Genomic DNA, 27,199 nt, shown 5'->3' on the forward strand with positions numbered 1-27,199 from the left:
AAGGCCCCTTCCAACCCAAACTACTCTACAATTCCATGACGTGCGTGAGGCTCTCCAGCAGCCCAGCCCCACCGCGCCCCTCACTTCGGGTGTCTGTCCTCCTGAACTCGCCGCTTCCCCCGCCGGGGCGGCCCCGGGGCGGGGTCGGGAGCCCCCCGGTCCGCGCTGCCGGGGCTGCCGCTCCCCCCCCCGCCAGTTCGGGGAGGGGTTTCCCCGCGGCGGCGGGGCCGGCGGGCGGGCGGGGAGGCGCCGCGGCGGCGGTGGCAGCGCCCGGCCCGGGAGGATGCGCTGAGGAGCCGCCGCTCCCCTCTGCCGCCGTGCTCGGGCGGCGGGCGGCTGCCCCTCGCCTCGCCCGCCCCGCCGGTGAGCCGGGACCGGGACCGGGACGGGGGGGGCCCGGGGAACAGCCGCCACCTGTCAGCGCTGCGCTTGGGGGGAGACGGGACGCGGCGGAGCCGGGGCGGAGAGGAGCGGAGCGGTCCAGGGGCAGCGGAGCCGCGTAGGGGCAGCGGAGCGGTGCGAGGAGCGGTGGAGCCGTGCGGTGCGGGGGGGGCAGAGGGGAGGTGCGGGGTCGTGCGGTGTGAAGGGGGCAGCGGAGTGATGAGGTGCGGGGCAATAGAGAGGAGCGGGACGGGGAGTGCGGGGCGGGGGGCAGCGGAGCGATGGGATGCGGGGCTGTGCGGGGCGGACCCTGCGGGGAGAAGCGGAGCGATGGGATGTGTGGGACATCAGAGTGATGGGATGCAGGGGGCGGTGGAGTGATGCGATGTGGGGGGCAGCGGGGCGACGGGATGCGGGAGGTAACAGAGCGATGGGATGCGGCAAGTACTGGAGCGATGGGGTGCAGGAGGCAGCACCGCAATGGGATGCGGGAGGCAGCAGAGCGATGGGACGTGTGGGACATCAGAGCAATGGGATGTGGGGGGCAGTGGGGCAATGGGATGCGGGGGACAGCAGAGTGATGGGGTGCAGGGGCAGCGGAGTGATGCGATGTGGGGGGCAGCGGAGCGATGGGATGCGGGGGACAGTGGAGCGATGTGGTGAGCAGCGGAGCGATGGGATGCAGGGGGCAGCGGAGTGATAGGGTGCGGGGGACAGCAGAGGGATAGAATGCGGGTGGCAGCGGGGCGATGGGATGCCGGGGCAGCGGGGCGATGCGGTGCAGGGCTGTGTGGTGCGGTGTGGAGCAGTGGGGGACCCTGCAGGAGGGAAGCGGACCAGGATCATGCGGGAGGGAGAGGGGTACGGGAGCTGGGAAAAAGTGCTTCACTTTCACGCCTGGCTGTGGGGAGTTGCGGAAGAAGGAAAGGCAGAAAGTGCACCTCTGCGTTGCCTTGTTTCTCCAGGTCCTTATTTGTTAGACTCAAGGATGTTAAAAAGAATTCACTGAAAACTGTGTTCTCCTTAAAAAAAACTAAACCAACTTGTTCAGCAACCGAAAGGGCTGTGTGGAGGAATCCCCATGAATGAGCAGGGCGCTGAGGGAGCTGTTGGTTTGTGGTCTGTGATCACCTCAGCTGTTCGTTTATTCCATTTTTTTTTTTTTTCAAAGAGACTTTTGAGGCAAGGAAGCGGGTAACAAAGCACAAGTTCGAGACAATGATGCTTTTGCTTGCAGCCTAGCTGAATTGGGTAAAAGAACCCTGAAATCCTGCTTTTCCCATCAGATAGCAAACACCACACATATGATTACTTGGAGAGAAAGAAAGAAACTACTTTGCTCTGTAAATGAGGACTATGTTTTGCTCTGAGCAAGGGGTGTGAATATTTTCCTACTGCCAAATGAACATACCACAAAAATTTTCTTTTCATCTGGGATAGAGCAGGGTTTGTGGATCTCTGAATATAGCTACAGTTGCAGAGGGGCGTTAGGTTAGACTGTAGCATTAACCCCTCAAGCCACAATCAGCAATATACAGAGAGAAATTTGTTTCCATTAGTCTTTTCCTGACTGAAATCTTTACTGCAGTTGTATAGTCAGCGGTAGGGTGAAGGAAGCCCTCCTGGCTATAGGTTCAGTGCTCATTGAAGGACCCTGAAGTTGGTGTTCACGCCTGGAGCGTGGCTCTTTGCACAATGCCTCCTTATGAGTAGCCTGAAAATTAAGGTGAAGTGAGGAAATCTGCCTACACTTAACCAGGCTCAAGCCAGTGTTTTCCATCTCTTAGATTTAATGAACAGCAAATTTTGTGCCCGAAAAAGAATCCAACTCACAGCTCAGGATTTCAATAATTAATATTCCATTTAAAAAATATTTTCACAGTCAACATTATGATTACAGTGAGAAAACAAGCAAACAGGGAATGACTTGACCTGGTTTCCTTGCTTTCCTGATCTAGCCTGACAATTTGTCAATCAAGTGGAATTTCCTCCGACATCTCTGGTATATTACTTTAGCAGAAGAAATGAATGTGCAGATATAGTTACTACTTTCCCTCCCTTCTCACAATGATCTCTTTGTATTAAGCAACAGGCTTTTGCATAGCTCTGGTATCAACCCCACAGTATCATTGGCTGAAATTGCTCCTTCTCTCTCATTTCTGAAATAAAGCCCCTGCATTTCAGCCTATTTAACCACATCTGTCTGTTTTGGAAGGGTCAATCAGAAAAGCCTCAAGCCAGGGCAGATCCTACATCATGTAAGGCAGGAGGAGCCTTGCTGTGACTTCAAGGAAACCAGCATCTGCCTCTCAGCAACAGCCCTTCTCTTTGCTCCTCTGACAGGTGTATCTTCTCTGGAAAAATCTGTAAATTAATCAATTTCCTATGTTTTCCATATTCAAAGGAAGACTTCATTGCTGACCCAGGAAAACTGCAAACCAATAACAACCAGGTAGAATGAAAAAGAGGGATTGATACTGACAGGTCCTTTAAAACCTTATCTCAGCTGCCTGTTTCGGTCTCTATGCCTCCTTGATTGCAAGTCTCTAGGGGCTGAGATCAGCTCTATTTCACAACTTGGAGAGAACATGACCAGTACCATCATCTGAAGAAGCTGTGGTGCAGCAGGACAAGCCCATGCTCTTATCAGGGTGCCCTGACTGATCCTGCAGCATTTGCCACAGAGTAGTATTCATGTCTGCATAGGACTGGGAGAGAATAGTCCAAGCCTGTTGAGACCACCTGAATTTTCAGCTGAGATCTGTCTTTGACATACATGTGCCTAAACTGCACGTGTGTAAATATTTAGAAGACCTCTAGGTCCGGAAGGTGCTTGTTAATTGGTTGGCAGGAAGACTCACAGCCCTATTAATGCATATCTGTTTTCAGCATTAATGACTCATTAAAATAAAAAAAGCATACTGCTTTTTTTTTTTTTTTTAAATAATTTCTTTATTTTTAGCTGTGTGTTGTCCTCGCCCTCCATCGTGCCCATCCCGACTGTGACAGCACACAGTGTTCTCATATCCTCCACCTCAGGCTGGGGCAACTTCCCACACTCGGAAATTCAATTCAGATGACAGAGTTTTTACTTCCTAGAGAAAATCAGCTTCGTCTCTGGTGTTAGGTTGTGATGTAGTGACGCCTATGGTTATGCTGCTAGCTGCCAATAGGGAACATTAAAAATCTTCTCATGGTCTTTGTTTTCTTAGGGGTGTTTGGCAGGTTTGCGTTTGCTTGTTTTTAAAATCTAACATTTTTGCTGTGTTTGGTTTACTAAATTCTCTACTAAATCTTCAATATTGCATCACATTAGAGCACTAATGGCACTGTATTCCAATTTCCCCAAAGTTACAAGGAAAGGACTAGCTTATCTTTTAAGTAAATACTGTTCTAGTGAACCATACCTAATCTCTTATCCTATTCTGCTACCTAGAAACGAGCCCAGTGTGATAAACTACCTGGAACATTCTTTCACCGTGCCAGAAAGGCAATCCATTTCTCATGGCATTTCCATCTAACAATTACCTGTTTTGTTGATGTTTTAAGACACTTTTTTTCCCCACTCATCTGCTTGTGGGACTGTGGCCTGTATTCAGGACCGTCCAGAAATACCTATGAAATAGTAGAAAGAAGCTCAGGAAGCAGTTTCCATCTGTCACCAATGCCCATGGGTGCTGTTAGGTAAGGGAAAATCGTGACATGAAATTGAGGGATGAGAGAAGATGCCAGAAACAAAACCATTTTGTTCTGAGACCCTTTAGTAACAGTTGCTCTGGGCTAGAAGGAATGGTGTACTTATTTCTAAGGTGCTGGCTTTGTAAGGTTTTTTGAGAAACTGAAGCCAATGAAAGGTTCATTGCGTGAGCAGAGCTCAGAAATTGTTTGCTCAGCACAGGCATTTCCGATCCCAAAAGCAAGTTCTTGGATGAGAGAGTATTTGCACAGTGAGTACCAGAAGAGATACTTCTAAAAACATTTAACAGCTTGTTGAGGCTTATCTCTAATTTTGATGGGGCTGTTTTCTTAATGAGGTCCTCTCACATCAATTAGCTGCTGAATACGATGTTAAAAAAAATAAATCCAAAGTTTCTCTTGGCACACGGTTCTATGAGGACTCTGTGGAGATTTCCATGATACTGAGGTCTATCAGCATTCAGAAGAGCTGGCTTAGTCATTCTTCCCATCTGCTCTACTTCTTCCTCCCTCCGCTGATCCACACATGCTTCCTGGCTGCCTGCTACTCATCCCTATCTCCCAACATCCTGGCTGGCTGCCTGGCTCTCCTCCCTTGCTTTACCTATCCCTTGTGGCATCTTCTGCGAGGAAGTATGGGTGGTTTAGTGCTGAGATCAAAGATCTGGAAAAGCTTAGCTTCTCTAAAGCAGCCAGGAAAAAGAGAAGGAAAAAAGAAAAAACTCACCAAGGAAGCACCGATAGCGAGCAGCATTGCAAACATCATTTGTGACAAACTTTGAGTTAAATCGCCCCCAAATCCTGAGATTGCTTTAAAAATTGTGGTAGTTAAATACAGGCAAATTTTAGTTCTTTTTCCTTCTTTGAACATTTATGAGTTTAGTTTCTAGGTCCTTTTCAGAAACAGGGCTAGTAGGAACTTGGACAACTACAACGCACTGGAAGCTGAGGTTTGTATGTAGTCATGATGTTTCAGAACCTGGGGATGCAAGAAGAGCAACGAGTCCCCAGTGCCCCAGTGTGCAGCATCAGGAATCAAGGAAGCTGAGTTTGTGTGATCTGCCAGTACTATGCCCTTTGCAAGCCTTTGTTTTCTAGAGTTGCTAGTCCACAGATGAGTGTTTGAGAAATTCCACAGAGCAATATTTACCCCAATAGCTTCTTTGGAGCAGGAAGAGTGAAAACTGCAGCTCCATGTGAAGTGAGTGGCGAGAGGCAGCGTGGTCTGGAAATAGCAGCCTCCTACCCCTTTTCACTCTCCCAAACTATGTGCTGTGTCTCATGCTGAAATGCCTGCTCCTCCACATCGACAGTCATTTCATTGCGCTGCTCTCTGAGAGAGATCGACATCTTTTGCAGAGCGCTTGCCGCTGAGGAGAGGAAGGCAGCTTTGGCCTGTGGAGAGCAGAACTCAAGTACTGTGTGGGTGGCTGAAGACAAGAGCTTCTGAAACGAGGGAACAGAACAGATCTCTAATCTCCAGACTCTGACACATATCACACTTTTCTCAGTTGCTTGGGGAAGAGATTTGCATCCAAAAAGAAGTGGGAGGCTTAAATAGGAGTTCATACATGCACGCATTTATCTTCTGTGGTCCATGTGATAATTTACATTTCACTAGTCCCATGGAACCCACAACACTTCGTAAAACGCATCCGTTACAAATGTGCAATCAGGGAAAACAAAGAAGCTGTCCAAGTTCCCATCTACAGTATCCAAAAGCTGAGCTCCATAGGCACTCATGGAAATAGGGAGGCTGCAGGGTGTCACTGAGGTAACCAGTTGTGTCAAGCTGCTGTACCAGCGTCACACCCTCAGCAGAGATACCTGGCGTGGTTCTGCTTCTGGATTGCCCAGGCCACCTATGTGACCTGAAGCGCTTCAAAGAGTAATCCATAGCTCCATCCTCCTGGGATAGTAACGTAAGACCAAGGCATAGAAGTGTTGGATCCACAGGAGCACCTGGCTGTAGAAAATGCTGACTGACACGTGTCCTTGCAGGGACATGCACATTCTGGTACCGTGTGAGCGACCCCTTCATGGTTCCCTCTGCCACAACCACCACAGCTCTGTTCTAGATGCCTGTGCACCTGCCCAGGATGAATGGACAGCCCAGTCTGCTGCAGCGAATTAGTCCTAATAAGGCATGCTTTCTTCTTCTGGGTGAAAACATTCCTTGGACTTGTCTGTTTATTGGGAATTGCTGAGCAGGGTTTGCTGTGCCTGGTTGAAATTTTCCACTTTGCAAAAATGAAGCATTAGGCCATTGCTTCTCCTGCCTAACACCATTGTTATGCACGTCCTGTCCCAGTTTTCTTGTAATCAATAACAGGGGGTTCTTTCTGTAGCGCACACAAACACTAGACTCCTTGAATGAAGAAAAGTTAGCATTTATCCAGAGGCTTTAGTGGAGTGAAGCAGTGCGGACAGGATACCCAGGGCTGAACTCCTGGTTTGTTTGAGGCACTATCTGAAATCAGTGGGAACCACACGTGCACTGCAATTGGGTGGGCAAGCTCCCAGAGCTTAGCGTTTGCAGTCCTCCCGCATTCAAAACTGAGCCTGCAGAGTCGCATTGCGGACACCTCTCCAGAAATTTAAATATGAGGCTGGTAAAGTCCCTGCGATTGTCCCATTGAAATAAGAAGGGGAGGGATCCCATTTCTGTGGTGCCGGAAAAATGATAAATTTGCACACAGAGCAGTGGTTTAAGGCCAATTTCTGCTGCCTATCTGCTCTTACTTGTTTCAAGAAACACCTTCAATGTGATATTGTTAGGCTGTCATCATAAAAATTCCATGAGTGTTTAGTGGTGGAATGATTAACTTGGGAAGCCTGAGAGGGGAGGAGGGAGGAGGCTGTCCCGCAATCCCGCTATTCGAGGAGAAGACCTGGCACCCGAGGTCAGGTCACCCTCTGCCATGCAGTTGTCTCCAATACTGGGACAGCTGGGAGAGAAGGGGTGATGCTTTCAGAGCAGGACACATCTCAGAATGAAAGTTACCTGATATTGAAGGTGCTGCTGTCTCCCAGGGAAGCGTTTGGGGCTTGGGCCCTCTGAAATGGGAGGCTCCTTTGTCGAATGGACAATTGGCAGACTGCTAGGATTGCACCCCATGGATGGTTCCTATTTCTGTATTGCTGAAAAAGCACTCTTGCCTTAAAAACATCTACTTTTCAATTTGTGATGGATTTATCCCATGGAAAGGCCTCCACTGCCATGCATGGTGGAGTCCTTCCAACACACGGTATGGCCAATCATGACCCAGGAGAGACAGTCAGGTTGGGCTTCCCCCACACCCAACTGGCCAGAATTGCTGTGTAACATTTTCCTTCTGTTCCCTGATGCTGGTTGTCCTCTTGTGGGTGGTGAGACCATCCTGTTAGGACAGACTGTGTCCTCGTGGTGTAGAAACTCCAAATACACAACATACTTCAGATACTTTCCAAAGTGGGACAGAAGCCCAGGGAACGTGTTTTGATGCCTGGGCTTTTGGCCCATGCCAAGCAGAACAGGTGGAAATTCATCCATTTGTGTGGGGTGATATGTGGGGATCCCTTGATCTGAGCAAAAAGCTTGGTCTCACTAGTGGAGCTAGTTCTTCTATCACCCTCTTAGTTGTATCTCCTCACACTTTTCTTGGTGGTGTGACTCCTGAAGAGGCAGAGCAGGACCAGCTCATTGCAGTAGTTCCTAAATCGATTGTTCTTTACTGGGAAGTGTAGCAGGGCTCCCTAAGTCCAGTGTAAGGGTGGCCAGCCAGTGTCACAGGTCAGAGACCTGAGACTTCTCAGTCACTGTTAACAGCAGCACATGTACCCACTGCTGCCTGGGGAAGGGAGGAGGACAAGGTAATAACGTGGTGCCCGGCTGATGCACAGCTGATCCACTTCAGGTCATCTGTGGGTTTTGGGTTTCTCTCAGAGAGATAAAGCAAGAGGGGCTGTCCAGCTGTGTTGGTGCTCCTGGAGCCAGAGAAGAAGGTGGTTATCAAACTGAGGCAAAGGAGGGCGGGTTAGTTTGGGAAATGGAAGAGGGGTAGATCGGGAGAGAGCACATTGAGCAAGTGGGTTGCAAGCTGGACTAATCAGCAGAACTAGGTAAAATAAGAAGAGACAAGAAGATATAAGCAGAGAAAGGCTTCACTAGAGTGATTTCCATACTGTTTTCGTCACAGTAAAGGCTCGGTACATGGTCTTAGTAGCTGTGTCTTGTTTTTAAAAGACTAAACAGTATTGTAGAAGGCAGGGTATTATTTTAAGTTTCCTCTAGTGCCAGCCAAGGAAGATAATCTCATCTATTAGGTAGATAAAGTGAGTATTTCCTTTTTAGAGAATAAATACATTCCAGTAGCTTTTCATACTGGAATCACTGAAGTCTTCAACGATCTTGATGAGGAGAAGTTTTTTCTGGTTTTAAGTATGGCTTTGTGAGTCTTGGAGAAGGAGTTCTTCAACATTTCAGTCCTCAAGTGATTTCCTATTCAATTACGGCTTTCAGTAGCTGAGCCCCAGGGACTGATGTGCCCTCTTAAACCACTGTAGTACCGAGTTTCCCAAAGCTTTGGAGAAAAGATTTATCTTGGGTCAGTTCAAGCCAGAACTCCTTTGCTGAGACCGGAAAAACAATGAATGTGGTTTTAATTCATTCAGTAATGCGTGGATTCTTATATGCCACTATCCAGACATCTGAAGATGCTCTAAATAGCAAGTGGCCTGGCTTGGATTCCAACCAGTGGCCATGTGGTAACTAGTTCATTATCTCTTATACCATTTGGTTTCTTAGTGAGAGGTGACTTAGTGTAATAACTGTTCTTATTACATCCAGTCTTTTCCAAAGGAGAGATTGAAGGTAGATGAATTCTTGCTGAATTTTCATGGGTTTAATAGCAGCGATTTTGTTATGTGTAGTGGGATAAAAAAATCATTCTTAGAGTATCAGATAGCCTGGTATCGGATGCTCTCTGATTTCCATACAAGGGACAAGCAGTGAGTGTAGTAATGAATTTTTAAGGGACAAAACATTAGCCTCTCTGAAGTTGGTTTGATCATTGGTTGGGAACGAAAATTGCCAGACAAGAATTAAACCTTCTGAACTGAATCCTGGGGATGGAGATGTGATTTCCAGCTTCCCTGCTTTGCAATAAGCATGGCCTGTGGCATGAGAAGAAACCCCTGAATGCAACATACAATTTTTCCTCTGTCACTGCTCTTGAATAAAATCAGTGTGCAGTTAATCCACTGTTATAAATCTTGGTAGGAAGGCCTCCAGAGGTAGATTTGTTTAATCACTTGGGGTGGAATCCAAGTCACTGGATGGTATAAAATATATACACTAGTGTCATTCACTTCACTGAAAACACCTTTTTCCCATCCAAGGAAATAGCTGTGGCTGGCATGAATACATATTTGGCAAGCTGTAGGACTAAACAAATTTCTCAGAAAATCATTTTTGGCCGAGATACTGACTGTATTTCAGCACTGTAACTTCTCAAGCTCTTCAGCTAAGACTCTCTGACACCGTAATCATAAGAAATTAGCGAGTCACTCTTTGAACTCGTGGGATCCTTACCTCTGCGCAGCACACTCCTCCACCCTGATACCATTCAAAGTATTACTTTCAGTTTGGACTAAGCCTTTGCAAAAATCGCTTATCTTGTGCCATCTGTAAGAAATGTAGAGTAAGGTAGTTCTAAGTTATCCTTCTTTCAGCCTAATTTGTCTCCTTTGTGTCTTGACCAGTAGCTTCTTCAGCAGCAATCTCATTCTTTGATGTTTTGAACTGTGCCTCAGTGAGCACGCTGACCTTGCCAAATAAGGGTGTACTTTTTTATTTTCTTATTTTCTATTTTCTATTTTTCTGGAGTGAGTCCAGAGAAGAGCAACAAAGCTGGTGAGGGGGCTGGAGAACAGGTCTTACGAGGAGTGGCTGAGAGAGCTGGGGTTGTTTAGCCTGGAGAAGAGGAGGCTGAGGGGAGACCTCATTGCTCTCTACAACTACCTGAAAGGAGGTTGTAGAGAGGAGGGTGCTGGCCTCTTCTCCCAAGTGACAGGGGACAGGACAAGAGGGAATGGCCTCAAGCTCCGCCAGGGGAGATTTAGGCTGGACATTAGGAAAAAATTCTTCACAGAAAGGGTCATTGGGCACTGGCAGAGGCTGCCCAGGGAGGCGGTTGAGTCACCTTCCCTGGAAGTGTTTAAGGCACGGGTGGATGAGGTGCTAAGGGGCATGGTTTAGTGTTTGATAGGAATGATTGGACTCGATGATCCGGTGGGTCTCTTCCAACCTGGTTATTCTATGAATCTATGATTCTATGATTCTAAATATCATTAGAATTCTTGCATGGAAGAATTTCAGTGTGTCCCACTTTCAGCAGGTTTTACGTAGCTTACGCTAGGAATACAGTTTATCATCATGAAAAGAGTCAGATTGCAAGGTAGCTCAGCTAAGAGCTTTGGGTAGGTTTGGAACCTTACTTACCTCAGTAATTCACTAGGGATGCTACAAGCTGCATCCTTAGCAAGATCAAATCCCATCTGGTGTAGAAAATTCTATGGACTTTCACAGTAGGAGTTTCTGCAGCAAGTTTTCAGTAACGTGCTTTCACACAGGTTGCTGCCAGTGTTTTGGTTGCATGTTCTGACTCTGTTGTATTGTCTCTGTCAGGTACTTTTAGGATTTGAGAGTTTGCACGACATATCAGCAACGACGTGAACATCTGCAACAAGGACAGGTTTCTGAAGCGACATCTGTTGATGTGATTGAAGGTAACATGCCTTCTTCTTCCATTGCCCTGTACTTGCCATTTATTCCCCCAGAGTCTTGTCCTCTGGCTGGGCATCCCCTTTGCTGCCCATCCTGCTTGGTGAGGTGAGAACAGGATCAGGCCTCTGTACGATGCATGTCTGAGAGTCCTCCAGGCTGATCCTTGCTTCAGGTAACACCTACTCCCAACCATAGCTCATCCTGTCCCATAAAATGTGGATTTGCCTCAGAAATCTTTGCTTACATCACACAACTTGCCTGTTTTCCATAGCCTCCTAAGCGCTTCATGGGTTTGGATCCTCAATCAAATACTGTTTTGCCACTAGGAATGTTACGAGTTGGTTTCGCCCCCTGTTCAAAAACTAAAATAAAAATGTGTGTACTCTTTCTGAGCACTTTTTCATGGTAAGTGGTTTAGCACTTGTCAACCTATATCTTGCTCTGTATGTTGCTGACCTTGTTAGTGCCATCACCAACAGCAGAAAGTGGGATGTGCATTTGTTCTGTGCCCATGGAAAAAGATCAGGATAGCGTGGTCCTCCAACTGTAGCAGTTGCATTTAAGACAATCTTCTCTAAATGTAGGATTTGCACAGAAGATATTTTGCTTTTCCCCCCTAATTGGTATATTTGAGCTTAATTAAATGTAGGGGAAGTAAATGCATCTCTTAATTCACTGCTACAAGAATTTGTAGGTTCAGAGTTGGTGACTCATCTATCAGAAAAGAGTTTATTCTTTGTTTGTAAATGCTATTTATTGCCTTGTTATGCATCACTATGGCTACTGTATATCACTGGTGATAACAGCACCTACCCTACATAAAATGAATGCAAGACCAAATTTACAAGAGATACAGTTCTTATAATGACGTGTTTGTGTCAGTCACTCTTCTGTTGTATGCAAGTACTTCTCACATAAAAGCAGCAGTAAAAGTGGTTCAATATTTCTCCATCAAAACTGCCTGAAAAGTAAAAATTCTCCTGCGCATAAATAGTATTGTAGGTAAAAATGCCCTAAGTAGCACCCAAACGCCCTTTTCAGCTTCTGTGGCTTTATAAACAGTTTGGTGGTGTCCTACAGGTGTTTTCTAAATTTAAGATGAGCTGATTTGCAGTGGCATTCTCACTTATTTTACTTCTAGCTATTTTTAATGTTAAATAACTAGTTAATCTTGTTAGAAACATCACTGCTTTCACAGCCCATATAGATTCTTCTGTTTTCCTTTACCATTTCTAAGTGGAGACTGAGAATAATTAATCTATTCCAGTTACAGCCTAATTCTTTTGCCAATTGCATGGCCCTATGTTCTTTTCTGAGACACATCAAGTACAATCACTTCTGCCATTCTATTCAATCAAACCCTTAAGTTGCACAGATTTTGTGAAATGGCCTGGGCTTCAACAGCTTGGGAGCTGATTCACTGAGGCATCTGCTGTAACACTGGCAGGACTGTCACCATTTCCCTAGCCAGAATCATTTGTCTTTGTCATTTAGAAATAATCTGCAGGGTGAAATGTGGTCTTAGGTAAGCATGGAGCCCATTATTCCTCAATAATAGAATTTCGCGAGGTCTTAACAACATCTTTGAGCTCATTTGACACATTTGACAGTGCACGTGTAGATGTATATCTCTAAAGTCCCATGGAACAAGGATACAAAAGTGTTTTCAACACATGGTATGTATTGAAAGGCTGCTAAAATAAACCAGTCAGCTGTGGGAAACTGCAGCGGTCTGCCGCTGGCTAGCAGGGGCCAACCGCTAGCACACACAGCAGTGAGTAGCCACTCTGTGGTAGTCGAGCCGAATACTTAATAAACCCTGGCCTCCCCAAAGCTTTATTTCCAGCCTGACACACAATTTCTTATTTCCCATTCCCTGCAACCCAGGACAGCTGGGGGTGGAGCATTGAATCCCAAAAGGGATCCAAAAAGGAAGAGGTTCGTCTTAGACACGGTCAGAACCCAGGTCCTGTGCTCCTCCAGGCTCATGGCTGGGTCTGGCTAGCAGGTGGTGTGAAAGCCCTCAAATCAAATCTTCCCAAAGAGCTGGAGTGGGAGAGTGGGGTCCTGCTATGGCCCAGCACAGTCATTCGCAGAGGCAATGCTGAAGGGTCAGCAGGAGGGATGCAAAAGGGTCTCTCTTGGACCAAGACAAGAACAGGACCAGGACAGGGAAGACAGGCAAGAACTACATGAGCACCAGGAGTGATCAAAGGGAGAAGGCAACAGAGGGAGTGCTGCTTTGCTTTTTGGCTGGGAAGAGTCCAAGGGCACAGCTCTGTCCTTTTCAGGACTGTCTTGGGGTGCAGGAACAGCTGGCATAGCTGGGCCCGTGGTCACCGCTCTAGGACAGGGTCTCTCATTTCCACATCACCAGTCTGTCAGTGTTGTCATCCATGGGTGCACGCTAGATGCTGCAGGAACAAAAGCATGTGTCCAGAAAATAAACGTATTTTACTGATTGGGTGGTTTGTGGTATCCCTGGGGAGGGGTACAGATCCAAGCAAGGGCAGGGAGCTCAAATCTCTATTCCTAGCAGGCAGAATCCCTCTTCTACTGTGCTGTGGCTATGGGAGGATTCAGTCTGTGCGATCTGGGAGTCGCACAGATCAGGTGTTTGGTTCAGACTTCTACTGCATTTTGAAGCCTGGCTCTGCTCTCTTGTTGCGTGTGTGCTGTTTAATTCAATGTTGATTGGGTCGAAGGCTGGTGTTTCAGGGCTTTTCCCCAAGATGCCCATGGAGTTGGGTCCTGGCCCACAGCTGAGCTCAAGTGTCTCCTGGGTCTGCCATGCTCTTTTTAAAATATGGTGTAGTGGGAGTGAAAGTCTCTGCAATATCACGCTGCTCTGTGCTGCAGCTAATTAAAGTCATTGTGAAGGGTTTTCTAGTAATTGCAGGTATTGTAAAATTTAGTTTCGTGGGGTAATTGGTAATGTAAGCCTGAAACAAGTTATCCTTAAGATGTTTTAGTTTGCGTTTCTCAGTAGGAGCAGCCTTTACAAAGAAGGCTTTTGTGTGTGAAGCAGGACCAGAATTAATGGCAGCATTTAGTCATGCCTAAAGGGGTGCTTGTTGTGGCAGGACAGTGTAATTGAGGATACCTACATTCTGTGTGCTGCAGGAGGCTCTGACAGCCAGTAGCTGCTGTAGCTGACAGTGACCTAGGGAGAGTGAAAAATCCAGGGCCAAACGCATCCAGGGCTGATGTATTCCCATCCAAGATGAACGTGGCTCCTTTAGTCTGTAGGTCAAAGAGAGTGGTTCAGGCTCTGTTTGCTCCTACACATTTAATATGCATTAAGAAGTTTTCAGACATCCTCAAGTTTTCCAGTAGAATGCTATATCTATAAATCTCAAATGTGAGGAAAATCCTAATGCGCAGCCACCCAGCCATGGGCTGAGCTGAGCTCACCGTGGCCAGCTCTCATCACTCTGCTCGAGGTGCCCAGTGCCCAGCAGAACAAGGAGAGCACGAGGGCCGATGCTGTAGAGCCTTGGGTGCCAAATGGCACAGGGGAATGCTTAATGAGCACATAACCAGATTAGGTTCTTAAGTCCCTGATGTAAATGAGGTTTAAGTGCCAAACCTTCCCTCATGCGTTTGAAAATCCCACTCGACACTTCACTGAACACTCAGGCAAGTAAAGGCTACTGAAAATCTGGCCCTTAGACACCAGTACAGCTGGTATGTCTGGAATTAACAGTTTAAAAAGAAGTGCTGGCTCATAACTAAATGGAATAAACATCTAAGAAGAGCAAATATTAAAGATGCTATGAAGAAACAGAATGAAAATTTAACTCGGGGCTAATATTTCCATGAGTAACATTTTTTGGTCCACAGACACAACTTATGAGCTCATCCATTAGCAACAATATGGTATGTAGGAGGGCTCTTATTTTCCTGCTTATGACTCTGGGAGTCTATGAGGGTCCTCTCTACTGTCCAGAGGAGGGCAGCTGGGGCCAAGACCCTCGTCTGCAAGATGGCATGAAGTGGGGCACAGTTGGATTGGAGGACCAAGGAAACAATTTTTAGGGGGGCTATTTAGAAAGGACAATCTGTAACACAATTATTGTAACAGGTATGAAAATCCAAAGTCTTCTGTTAAATTAGCTGTGGGGACAAAGCTCACAGCTGAGATTTACAAATTTGATTTAATATTCACAGCATGACAGAGGTGATGAACACACGGGAACCGGTGATGGAGGAATTTGCACTCAGCCAGACTCCTGAGGAAGAAGGAGGCTCTTCAAGCCAGGTAAGTTTACAAAAACTGGGAAGTATTCCGAGTTGTGCTTCAAAAGCAATGTAACACAACCAGTAACTGTCATACGTATAGATGATGAATTGCAGAGCACAACTGGCAAAGAACAAGCCTTGAAATACATGTGTGATCCTACTTAGGTTTTGTTTTTAAAAGTAAGACTTGTGGTGGCAGGATTTTGTTGAGTGTTGGGCCTCCAAGGCGCAGCGGCAGGGATGCTCCTGTGGTGATGCAGGCAAAGAAGGTATTTGTCATCAAGAGTTCAGATCTGAGCAAATACTGCATGATGAAGGCATCCAGCCAACACTGTACTACAGCTTTTATACAGCCATTCTTGCAATGAACAGAGTTCTCCAGAATCAGAGGGAGCTTCCTTTTTTTGTAAAGAGACCATCTGAAATGATGATGTAATTCATGTAAATGGCTGTGGCTTCATAGCAGCAGCACTGGTCAAGGCCATTTGCTGGCAGGTCCAAGAGATTTTCTGTTCCCAGGTGGTCTCAGACACCCACTCATGTACCCATCTGCAGTGCTGTTTTCAGCAGGAAAGATCACGATATCTCAAGCCCTCCTTGTGACAATCCCTGTGCCCCAGTTTGTGCTCTGTGGCTGCCCTCAAGATTCTCAGTGTCACTGCTGGGAACAAACCACCTAATGTGTCCCGGTGGACCTGAGTTGCTTCTCGACACAAGATGTATCATAGTGAGCAGACTCAGAAAACTACTGTAGTAGAAGCCTATTGCAGGTTCAAATGTAAGATCTGGGAGCCAGGAGAGTCAGAAGAATTTTGCAAATTTCTTACAGATCACTTGTGTGTGTAATGAAAGTCTGTATGCAATTGAAGAGCGTACCATAGGTTTTCCCAGGCTTCATCGACCACACAGGCTAAACGCTGTTCACTCAAAGAGCACATTTTCAACATGCTCTTTCCTCTTTTCACTGAGTCCCAAGTTTTTGTTGTTGTATTAGTGTACACTGTCCGAACTGTTCCAACTCTGACTCCGCCTGTGGAGGATGGTCTAGGTTGGAAGGGACCATAAAGATCTTCCAGTTCCAACTCCTCTGCCATGGGCAGGGACACATCCCACTGGATCAAGTTGCTCAAAACCTCATCCAACCTGGCCTTGAACTCCTCCAGGGATGGGGCATCCAAGACTTCTCTGAGCAACCTGTGCCATATCCTCACCACCCTCACAGGAAAAAAATTCTTCCTAATATCTAATGTAAATCTCTCCTCTTTCAGCTTAAAACCATTACCTCTCGCCCCATCCCTGCACTGCCTGATAAAAAGCCCCAGCCCAGCTTTCCTGTAGGGCCGCTTTAAGTTCTGGAAGGAACTTATGGCTTTGTATGGTGTCCCTGATCATACACTCCAGAGGTTTTCCCCTAGCTCCTTTACCATACCCCTCTGGGAGAAGATGATACCATCCAGGTTTTAGAGATGGCCAACTGAAGCAAAAAAGAAAAAACCTGAAGAGGTAGCACAAAGTCTGTGACTCAGCGGGAGAATTAGGTTTCTTCCAGCAACTTTCAAGCACCCTGGCCAGGACACCAGTCCTCTTCCTGCAGTCTCCTGCCCACTCATCACACACTCCAGCTTCCGCAGAAAAACACAGTAAGGACTGACAGGCAGCTCTGCTTCCTGCCAGTCCTGACTCATTCCTGGAGGGACATGGTAAATACAGGACTTTGGTGGAAAAAAAACATTATGTGATTGATGTGAGAAGAGGCCAGATGAGAATGACACAAATAAAAATAGCCAAGCTGAGACTGCGCAGGTGCCTTTCCTGAATTTTGTTGCAGCTGTAATAATCGTCTCTTAGCACATTTTTAGATCAGTATGTGTAATTTCTAAGGGCTTAAGGAAGCAGAAGAAAAGGCAGAAAATTTGTTGTATTGGATCTGCCATCCAGGGGTTGCTGGCAGGCTTGGGACAGGGTGGCTGTCATGCAGCCCTCTGCCACCCAAGCAAGCTGAGCAGCAGATGAAGGAAGAGATCACTGTCACCTGCACGTGCAATTCTGGGGAGAGATAAAGCAATTTGCCCACAGTTTTCCGGCTGTTTTTTTGCAGCTGAGCTTGGAAGCTGAGGGAGCTGAGTCTGAAGAAGAGTGCACTGCTGCTCAGGGGTGTCACTGAACCTGCCCTGGCCAAGGATATTTTGCCATTGTCTCATGTTTGGAAACTGCAGGATCACATTAGCAACTTCTTAAAAATTCCTCCCAGTCAGAACAGCTGCCAGGGAAATGTCTTTCCAAATTATAAACAGCTCAGGAGGAGGTTGTGCAATGGGAAGCTGGGGGGAACTTTTTTGATAGGCAGCATGAGCAGCACTGCTGGATCAGCATGAGTTTTGCCCATGTGAGTGTAGCTCAGGGAGGCATTAGAAAGGCTTGTCTTCAGTGATTCACTTGGTCTAGTTGCACCGAAGTGGCTTTCTCACACACAAAAAAAATCCTCTTGATTGTGTCTTACCTTGCAACATTAACAGTAATAGACAATATTTATCAGCTTCACGTAGATTTGTAGCGTAATGAATCCCTGCAACACTTCCATGGGGAGTAACGGCGTTTCCTGTCTCCAGCCACGCAGGATACAGGCATCACAACAATAATAAAAATATGCTTGCGGCTTCCCAGACACATAGGAAGAGAATTGTCCTTACTAAGGCTCCCTATGCCAGCTCTGGTGCCAGGTGGGACAACTAAACCCTGACCTCTTAGAGAGAGCAGCTGCTGGGATGAAGAAAGGCTGCAAAAGCCATGGAGAAAATCATTCCAGTGAGTTAGGACACCTCATATCCCCAGCAATGTCCTGGGGGATGCGCCCACTTTTGTGGTGGTTAGAGAATATCCCGTGTTTCTGGCTGTGCTCATTGCAGGAGCTGTGCTGAGACTGCCTCATGTAACAGCAGCACTTGGTTTAACCACAGACCCCAATTCAGTGGTGAGCCCATTGCAGATATGTGGGGAGGTTTCCACCAGCTCACAGCAAACCTGTGGCAGTGTCTGGAGCTAAACTGGGTGGTTCTTGCTCTGAAGCCCTAGCTCAGTACCCTAGACTGCACCTTGATTTGATTGTTACAAATAAAATAGAACAAAACAAAAGAAAACAAAAAAAAACCCCATAAGTCAGCTAGCACAGAGAAATTTGCAGCATGTTAGTGCAGGTATAGAGAAGTTTGGGAAGCCAGGAGATAAGGTTTCAGTGAAGCAACTATAGAGTTCGTCTTATGTTAACATCTTAGAGGATCTGGAATTATTTTTCCTCAAAAAAACCCCAACCCAACCCAAACAAAACAAACAAACAAACAAATAAAACAGGGAAAAAACATATACAAAACAGATTAGCCTGAGAGATTTAAATGAATTAACACTGTTGAAAATGAGGAAGCGCTTTTATGCTTTACAGTATCCTTCTAAAAAGACATAGTTCTGCTTTGAGCTCTAATCCCCGCACAGTGTTTGACCTGCAGCTTCAATGTGACAAATGAAAATAATAGCTGGCTCTGTCCTCTGTGTAAAGATGATCTTTGAGCACTCCTGCTTTGCATGAATGCATCATAAAACACAGTGTTTCACATTTCAGAAAATAGCTCTGCAGAATTGTGGCTTCTTAATAACTGTCGCTACAGGAAAATATGAATATCCCATCAGAGTAAAAGAGCAGCAGCTAGAAGGGCTGCAGCAGCCATATAGCTTAGCATAACAGCAATGACGTTTTTGTACTAAACCCGCACCAGAACAGAAGCCCGAGTGTTCAGTAACATAATGAACTTTGTTGCCTAAGTCTCCAGTTTGACTATTCATGTTGAATCACAGAAGTCATAGAATCATAGAATAACCAGGTTGGAAGAGACCCACCAGATCATCGAGTCCAGCCATTCCTATCAAACACTAAACCATGTCAAGGCAATTGACTGGAGGAGAAGGACCTGGGGGTGTTGGTTGACAGGGACAGAACATGAGCCAGCAGTGGCCCAGGTGGCCAAGAAGGCCAATGGCATCTTGGCTTGTATCAGAAACGGCGTGACCAGCAGGTCCAGGGAGGTTATTCTCCCCCTGTCCTCAGCACTGGTGAGACCGCTCCTCGAATCCTGTGTTCAGTTCTGGGCCCCTCACCACAAGAAGGATGTTGAGGCTCTGGAGCGAGTCCAGAGAAGAGCAACAAAGCTGGTGAAGGGGCTGGAGAACAGGCCTCATGAGGACCGGCTGAGAGAGCTGGGGTTGTTTAGCCTGGAGAAGAGGAGGCTGAGGGGAGACCTCATTGCTCTCTACAACTACCTGAAGGGAGGTTGTGGAGAGGAGGGTGCTGGCCTCTTCTCCCAAGTGACAGGGGACAGGACAAGGGGGAATGGCCTCAAGCTCTGCCAGGGTGTGTTCAGGCTTGACATCAGGAAATTTTTCACGGAAAGTGTCATTGGGCACCAGAACAGGCTGCCCAGGGAGGAGGTTGAGTCACCTTCCCTGGAGGTGTTTAAAGGACGGGTGGATGAGGTGCTGAGGGACATGGTTTAGTGTTTGATAGGAATAGTTGGACTCGATGATCCTGGGAGTATTTTCTAAGCTAGTGATTCCATGATTCTGGGAATTGTCTGCCGAACACACTGGCTAGCAAAGTCTGTTCTTTGTCCAGTGAGGAACAGCTCATGTAGAGGAGAGTGTGCTTGACTCCCACACTTGGCCACTGAGGAGCTGGATTTAACTGCTTTTGAAATCTTCCCTTTACAGGCTTTCTGCCCTGCACCAGTTTGAAGGGGAGTTTTGGTGGACATAGAATTCTAGAATCCTTGAATATTTTGGGTTGGAAGGGACCTTAAAGATCATCTAGCTCCAACCACTCTGCCATGGGCAGGGACACCTCCCACTGGATCAGGCTGCCCAAGGCCCCGTCCAGCCTGGCCTTGAACACCTCTAGGGATGGGGCAGCCACGGCTTCCCTGGGTGACCTGTGCTAGTGCCTCACCACTCTCATGGTGAAGAAATTCCTCTTTATGTCTAGCCTAAATCTTCCCCACTCCAGTTTATACCCATTGCCCCTCATCCTATCACTACATGCCCTTTGTAAACACAGGAGTGCGTGTCAGATGTAGTAAGGATGCTGAAACAGGATGTGTTCTCTACTTGCTCCGAATATTTGTCCCTGGGAAGGACTTTGACAGGCATGTACCCACATGTCTCACCAGGCCTTCCCAGACTCACGTGAGAAATACCCCAAGCTGTCCAAAAGGCTGCCGTCGATTGTGGTGGAGCCAACCGAATCCGGGGAGGTGGAGAGTGGGGAGCTGCGCTGGCCTCCTGATGACCTAAAATCAGCAGAAGACAAGGGTCTTCATGGTGACCAAAGAGCCTGTGTCCAGCAGCAGCATCAGCAGATGGATCTGGAAGGTTTGAATGAGTAATTTTCATCTTTTTCTTTTCCCCCACAGGAAAATTGCTGTTTCAGGCTATGCCTTCCATTGAAGTTAACCATGTACCAAAGAACAGTAGGTGCTTGAAGTTGCCCAGAAACACTTGCACTGGAAAGGGACTAAAAATATGAGCTTGTTGGAGTGTACCTGGCATGGTGAATACTCCAGTGTGGAACTGGTCTATTTCTTTATGTTCTTTTCATCTCAGTGCTCTCCTTTTCCCTTAAAGAGTGACACAGTTTCCATTTCAGTGCACCAATATTTGCCACCCAGAGACAGCAGCCGGGGTGGAGAGCAAGACGCAGCTTCTCATATCTTCAGAGCGGTGGTGACAAATGGTCTGATATTGAAGTGTCAAATCACCTGCTATTCCAGTTGGCATTTCTGGGTGATGCCAATGACAGGGTTTGATTGTTCAAGAAGTAGCATGAACCAAGTCTATGACTTGACCTCTAGGTTGCACAGTATGGACTCTGTTGGTTTTGTGCAATGACATAAGGACTCATTCTGTCTTCAGGAGTGAGAGTTTTGAGTAGATTTCACTCAGACAGCAGGTAGCTCTCCCACTGTGGGGGCTGTCCTGCTTTTAATGAGAGGGATCATTACCTCATCTCACTACCCATCCTGAGGTATGACATCCCCTGTAAAGTCAGGCTGTGATGCACTCAGAATACCCTACTCCAGGTTTAACTACTGGTTTGCAAGTAGACTGAATTGCTCATGTCAAGTCTGAGCACCACAATGAGCACCACAGCTGCCTGGTGGGGCAGGGTATCAAATTAAGGCTGTTGTACCTGTAGGCGGAGATAAATGCTGACAAACTATTTCTTTGCAGATACTTTAGTGCATCCAGGTCAAGAAGTGGAAGACAGTACAGATACTCTGGAAAGCAGAACTGAAGAGGACGAGTAGGGACTCCATGGCCTCAGAAGTGAAACATCATTGTGAATGTTGTTGGAAAGCTCACACACTCTGAAGACTTGTCGAAGTAATTTGTTTTTAAATCTGCAAGGGTTTTATTTAGTTAGTACTTGGTAAGAAGCATCTGGGCTTTAGAACTGTTCTTTTTAACATTTTGATTTTCAGGCTGGGATTTATATTATTTGTTTAAATTTTCCTTGTGATACAACAGGATATGTTAGGAAATACAAGATAATCAAGGAAAAAAGTGTTCCTAATTTCAATTAGCACATTTCATTGGATTTAGCTTTTCTGAAGCAAGGCTGATTTCAGGTATCAAGAGCAGGACAAAGAGGTTACAATTTTGCAGGAGGGATGTCTTAAATCTAAAACCTTTCTTGTTTTTAGCCATTTAAAACTAGCACTGTGATATTATGGACAATAGATGTAATATAATGTCACCATTTGATTTTTTAACTTTTGTATAGAGATGCAAGTGTAAGGTTTGCCTCCAGGCTGCCACCCCAGGGCCGCTCAGAGCAGATCTCTCCCTTTGGGTAACCTGTGCAAATTCGGATGAACCAGCCTTTTCTCAAGCTGCCTTTTCAATAGGGCTGATGCCTTTCAGAAATGCTTTCTTGCTGTACATTGACAAAGCGGATTAGCTACTTGCTGGTGTTTGTGGAGTGCAGCTGTCTGTTGTAGGCTTGGTGGGGTGGATCATGCTGTTTGTGTGCTCTTCAGGTCCAGGTCCAGCCATGGTGTGATGCACACTCCTCTCCATTGAAGCCAATGAGATGGCTCTCACTTCCACCAGGGCTGGATTTGTCCCATCTTGTTAACAGAAGTTGTAACAATTCTACTTTTAGTATGTTTTGTGTATAACATAGGTGCAGAGTCCCAACCGTTCCTTTGTCGACCTGAGCTGGGCAGTTGTGGGTGGATGACAGGAGCTCCTTAGCACAGCCCAAGCCTGCCCTGAATTTTGCCTGATGCCAGGTCCTCCCCAAGTCACCCGCAGCAGGAGGTGGTAGAGGAGGGCTGAGTTGGTGGTAAATGCACCCACTTCCCTCTTGTCCGAACGAGGTGCCAGGGTTGCCCTCACCTGAAGCATTTTCCCCTTGGCTTCGGTTACATGGCCACCTTCTGGAGACCAGAGCTCACAGTGGGACCAACTGTTTTTGGACACCTCAGGCCTCCAGTGGATTTTCTTTTGGGATTTGAGGGCCATTTTCACAGGGGTGAACCCATTACTGCATGGGGACCTCCCAGAGACTCCCTCCCACCATCCCAGGAGAAGCACCAATCTTGGACACCGTTGGTGGAGACAGGTAATGCATGTACTCAAAAGGGTTTGGCTGTGTCAGTGACAAGTGTCCCATAAGCTATGAAGTTGGCTTTCTCCATCTTTGTAGGGCTGGATGAGGTCTGTACTTCCAATTAATGTTGCAGCCGGAAGAAGCTGCTCACTGTAGGTGGAATGAAATAACAGGATTTCTTCCAGCATTAACCCTTAAGTTGACTTCCAAGTGCTTTCTTTTCTCCAGTAATGAATTTCTGTAACAGCAAATTTTAGTTGTGTGATGGTGGGTAAAATTTACTGGCCAGATGTATTAATAAGATAAGTTTATATCTTCTTAGCAACTAAATTTAATATATTTACTTACAAAGACTTCAGTGCAATGAATGTTTAATACAAAGGAAAGAGACTATCTTACTTCAAAGCAACATTAATTTATGTACAAAACTATAGCTCGTTATTTGGGGTGTTTGGGATCTAGAACCCATTTTATAAACAGTGTAGTATAGTATAATGTGATACTTAAGCTAAACTTTGGTCTCTCAACCTATATAACAATCAGTTTTGCCTTCTTGATATGGACTTTCTTACTTATGGTGTCACAGAATTATTTTGTTGGACGAGTGGGATTCTGGTCAGAGCACTGAATTCACCAGGGTAACTGAAGGTTTTGGAGCCATTCCTAAATCTGGCTGCCATCCCTGTCACCACCTTTGCTGGTGACAGTTTTCTGGTAAAGCCAACGAAGCAAGAACAAGCTCAAGCTATGTGTTTGGGTAGCACATGAGCAGTGAGAGGAGTTCCCCGTCTTGGTGGGAAGAAAGCTGTGCTGGCAAGGCAGCCAGGGGGATGCGAGGCGTTCTTTAATGCTGCTTTTGCATTGACCATCAAGAAGTTTTACAAACCTCTGGGGGAAAAACAACGACGATGACGACATATTTTTAGCCGTGTGGTTTCCTTTCAATCTGCATCTTCCCAGCTCCATGAGGAATGACGTTAGGCATATCACTTAATTTACTTTTCACTTTTCAAAAAGGAAGAACCGTTGTTTCAAACACTTCCCCCAATTTTATGTGCTCTCTATCTGCTTTCAGATGCTCCCTCCCTTCCTGCTCTGGATAGCTCTTATCCTATTTCCACCTGAGGCGAATGGCACTTCCCTAAATAAGTTTCCCAAAGAAACAACAAAATTCTATGTACACCCTGAAAAAACGCTATGTAGCTGTACTTTTTTTCGTCATAGTATGTAAAGCCATGGCCCACATAGAAAGGCCAGTTTTCCTCCTTCCAGCCCAATTACTCTCTTTCCTTTAACTGCTTTCACATTGTGCCCTTTGAGTATTTTACCTGAAGCAAATGGATGATTAAAACGAAAGCTTTCTCCTAAAGCTGTGTGGCCTCAGTTTAACAAACACGCAAAGCCAAACTCCTCCTCCCATTTTTATTTTTCTGAACATGGGCCAGAGGCCCTAAAATAGGAGGGCAAGATAGAGGGAAAATTGTTTTATACAAACAAGCCCTATTTATTCAACTTGCAGGTCTATGAATGTCCACTTAATTTGTTTGTGTGCAAGTGTTGTCTCTCTAATAAAATCGATGGTTGTTTTGTATTTTTTTTCTGGATTAAAAGCTTTGTAGAAACTAAAAAGGAAAAAAAAAGACAGTCATATTTTTCTAGTCTAGCTTGTAGAATATTTCATGTAGTGAAGAAAGGAAGTTTTATGGATTTAGACATTGTTGGATATTGCTCTATTTCAGTTCTTTCTAATTTTGTAAAATGCCACCTGTACATAATACTCAACTACTGTATGTCCTGTAGATGTATTACACCATTTAGCCTATTAAATGCCTATTCTGGACTGATTGCCTGTTCTGGACTGATTGTGGATACATTTTCCAATGTACCCACAGTGTCTTGATTTGAAAATGCAAAGGGTTATTTGTGGTGGTGTGAAGCTCTTGTCCTGAGTCCTATCTTGACTAGTACAGCTAATAGAGGGGAACGAAGCCTGCTCCAAGTCTGCCTTTGCCCTGTGGCATGCAAATACTTGCACTTGTTCTCCATCCCACACGCTTCTACACAGATAAATTCAGATTTACATGAATGGCAGTTACCATCTCTCTCTTTCCTTCGAGCCTTTCCTAGACCAGACAGCTCCACGCTCTCTGCTTCTGTCTTGGGATTTTCTTGCTCGTCTGCTTGGCATGGCCCCTTTGCCCTGGCTGGTATCCTGCCTTGTGTAGCAGTGAGCAAGTGGGCTCATCTTGTTTCACCTTCTAATGCAATGCACATTTTTTAACATTTTCTGAAGAGGCTGTTGTGGAGCCCAGCAGGAACTCACATTACTGGAAACCTATAGCCTGTGCAGGGAGAAAAGGGTCATGTGGCAGAGAAGATGAGAGGCAGAGATAATCTCCAACTGAACAACCAATTTTCCCCCCCAAACGTCACGTTACCAAAAAGCAAAGGTTCAGATAACTGGAGGGTGAGTCTCCCTCTTACTTTCACAGTTCAACAGCAGCTGCTCCTCACTGAGATGGGTGTATCAGCATGGCAAAAAGCTTTCCTTGGGGTCAGAACCAGTTTCTCCCTAGCTGGGCTAGGGACCTGCCACTGCAGGACTGTGACTGGTGGGCGGTGTCAGCATGGTTAGAGAAATTTTCTGTATCCCAGGCTGGGAGCAATGGGCTCAGCTTTGGCAAAGCAGCACTTGCAAACCTGATGCTTAATGTCACTCAGTACTGGAGTTTCCATGCACCATGCATGGAAAATCGCCTCTCCAGGCATATATTACCCTGGAGGTGGGTTCGTAAAGGGACTGACACTGCCTCCTTCTCACCTCCCTATGAGCCATCCCTTCCTCCTGGGGTTTTCCTGCATGGTATATGGTGTTCAGCTGCAAAAGGATGCGACAGGTGCTACCTGATGGCACCAGGGGATGCAGTTTTAGCTGATGCTAATTTTATGGTGCTGTGAGATCCATGCTGAGTCTTGGCCATTCTGTTTCCTTGAGACTGAAGGCAGGGACTTTATCTGTGATTAATTACATAGGATGAGCATAGGAAAACTGCTGTCTTGCTCCTAACATTTCTATTTTAAACTTAAATCCACTGTATCCTCACGTTGATTTAATGTTATCCAATTGTCATACTGTGAGACATTTTCATTTATCTTTAATCAGACATCTGCTTAGTAGTTCTTTCTTTTAGATATATTCTACTTGACACTCCTATCTAAAGGAGCAAAGAACATTTTCAGTGGAATTAGTCTTTATTTAAACCACAAATAAGAGGTGGAAACTGGCTTTTATGACATTAAAATGAAAAATATCATATCTAAATCAAACCAATCCTAATTTGTGGTTTTGCCATCTTTTTTTTTTTTCTTTTTTCCCCCAATCTGATATTTGTGTGGATTCTTTTGAGGAGAAAGGTGATCCCTGGCAGCTCCAGGGAGCCATGACTTCCATAACAAAGAGCACACGTTTGAAAACACATTGTTTTTTACATTTCAGGGATGGTAAATCTGCAAAGTTAAAGTTCACTCAATTGTGGAGAACTAGGATTTTAACAAAGTTTCTGGGTTTCTCTCTTTAAAAAAAATTGACCCAACATGAAACATAAAAAGTTGTGATTTTCTTCTAAAAACACTGATAAAATATTCCCCCCATTTTCTCCAACATTTCTCCCATGAATAGTACAAAAATGTCACATCTAACCTTAGCAGACTTGCCTGGAGGAGACTCTCCCTGAGCCCAGCTAGAAGCGTGGGCAGGAGCTGAGGAGCAGGGACCTCCAGGGAGGTGAAGACAGAGAGGACAAAGATCTTTTCATCCTGCCTGACAATTCATGCCCACACACCGAAGGAAATCTGTTTAAAATACCCGTGACTGCAGCAAATCCAGCCATTAAATGGATGTTTGCAATCAAGCCAGCATTCAGCTTTAGCATGGCTCCTGGTGTGTGACAAATTCTCTTTATGAATAAGTCATTTAATTTATGAAACATAGGTTGAATATTATCACATACCCACATGTCTTCCATACCCCTGACGACAGTACCCCCACGCATTACTATTTGGTAGGCGATGAAGCCATGAAAATCCCTGGAACTGTGATGCTGCTGGGATGTGCAGCCAGACCCAGGAGCCGGGGAAAGTTCCAGATACCAGAGTGCTGGAAACCTAAGAATAATTTACAGTTGCTGCCAGCTATTCAGTGATGATGATTTGAGCAGGAAGAAATAACACTGGCACCCATCTCATCAACTCAACCTTCCTTTGGCAACCCCGTACCTCCTCCTGGATTAGCTCTTGAGGCTCATGAGGTCTTGCAGGTGCAGAACTACAACTGAAAACACAGGGGCAGAACAAAATAAATTTAAAGCAGGATTAAACCCAGCAACTCAGGTGCTCTTTCACTGGTACTGGTATTTAACTCCTAGTTTGGGTGTGCGGGGGAGGCAACTAGCATTTTTCCC

General features: G+C 45.9%; 1 protein-coding gene across 1 annotated transcript; it reads left to right on the top strand.

Annotated features, from left to right (window-relative positions):
* The first annotated feature begins 259 nt into the window (after positions 1-259).
* LBHD2 (LBH domain containing 2) lies at positions 260-24,579 on the top strand. The gene is made up of 5 exons (XM_069858928.1): positions 260-363; positions 10,745-10,845; positions 15,014-15,104; positions 20,296-20,497; positions 21,356-24,579. Exons 3-5 carry the CDS (start codon positions 15,015-15,017, stop codon positions 21,430-21,432), a joined length of 369 nt encoding a protein of 122 aa, XP_069715029.1. The 5' UTR covers positions 260-363; positions 10,745-10,845; position 15,014; the 3' UTR covers positions 21,433-24,579.
* Positions 24,580-27,199: the final 2,620 nt, after the last annotated feature.

The sequence above is a fragment of the Phaenicophaeus curvirostris genome, chromosome 5, assembly GCF_032191515.1.
Source record: "Phaenicophaeus curvirostris isolate KB17595 chromosome 5, BPBGC_Pcur_1.0, whole genome shotgun sequence".
Classification (NCBI taxonomy): domain Eukaryota; kingdom Metazoa; phylum Chordata; class Aves; order Cuculiformes; family Cuculidae; genus Phaenicophaeus; species Phaenicophaeus curvirostris.

What these genes read in the sequence shown, in the direction of transcription:
- LBHD2 (XM_069858928.1), top strand. Translation starts at nt 15,015, where the DNA reads ATGACAGAGGTGATGAACACACGGGAACCGGTGATGGAGGAATTTGCA. An exon ending in AAGGAGGCTCTTCAAGCCAG is followed by an intron (nt 15,105 to 20,295) that starts GTAAGTTTACAA and finishes ATGTCTCACCAG; the next exon opens with GCCTTCCCAGACTCACGTGA. An exon ending in TCAGCAGATGGATCTGGAAG is followed by an intron (nt 20,498 to 21,355) that starts GTTTGAATGAGT and finishes ATTTCTTTGCAG; the next exon opens with ATACTTTAGTGCATCCAGGT.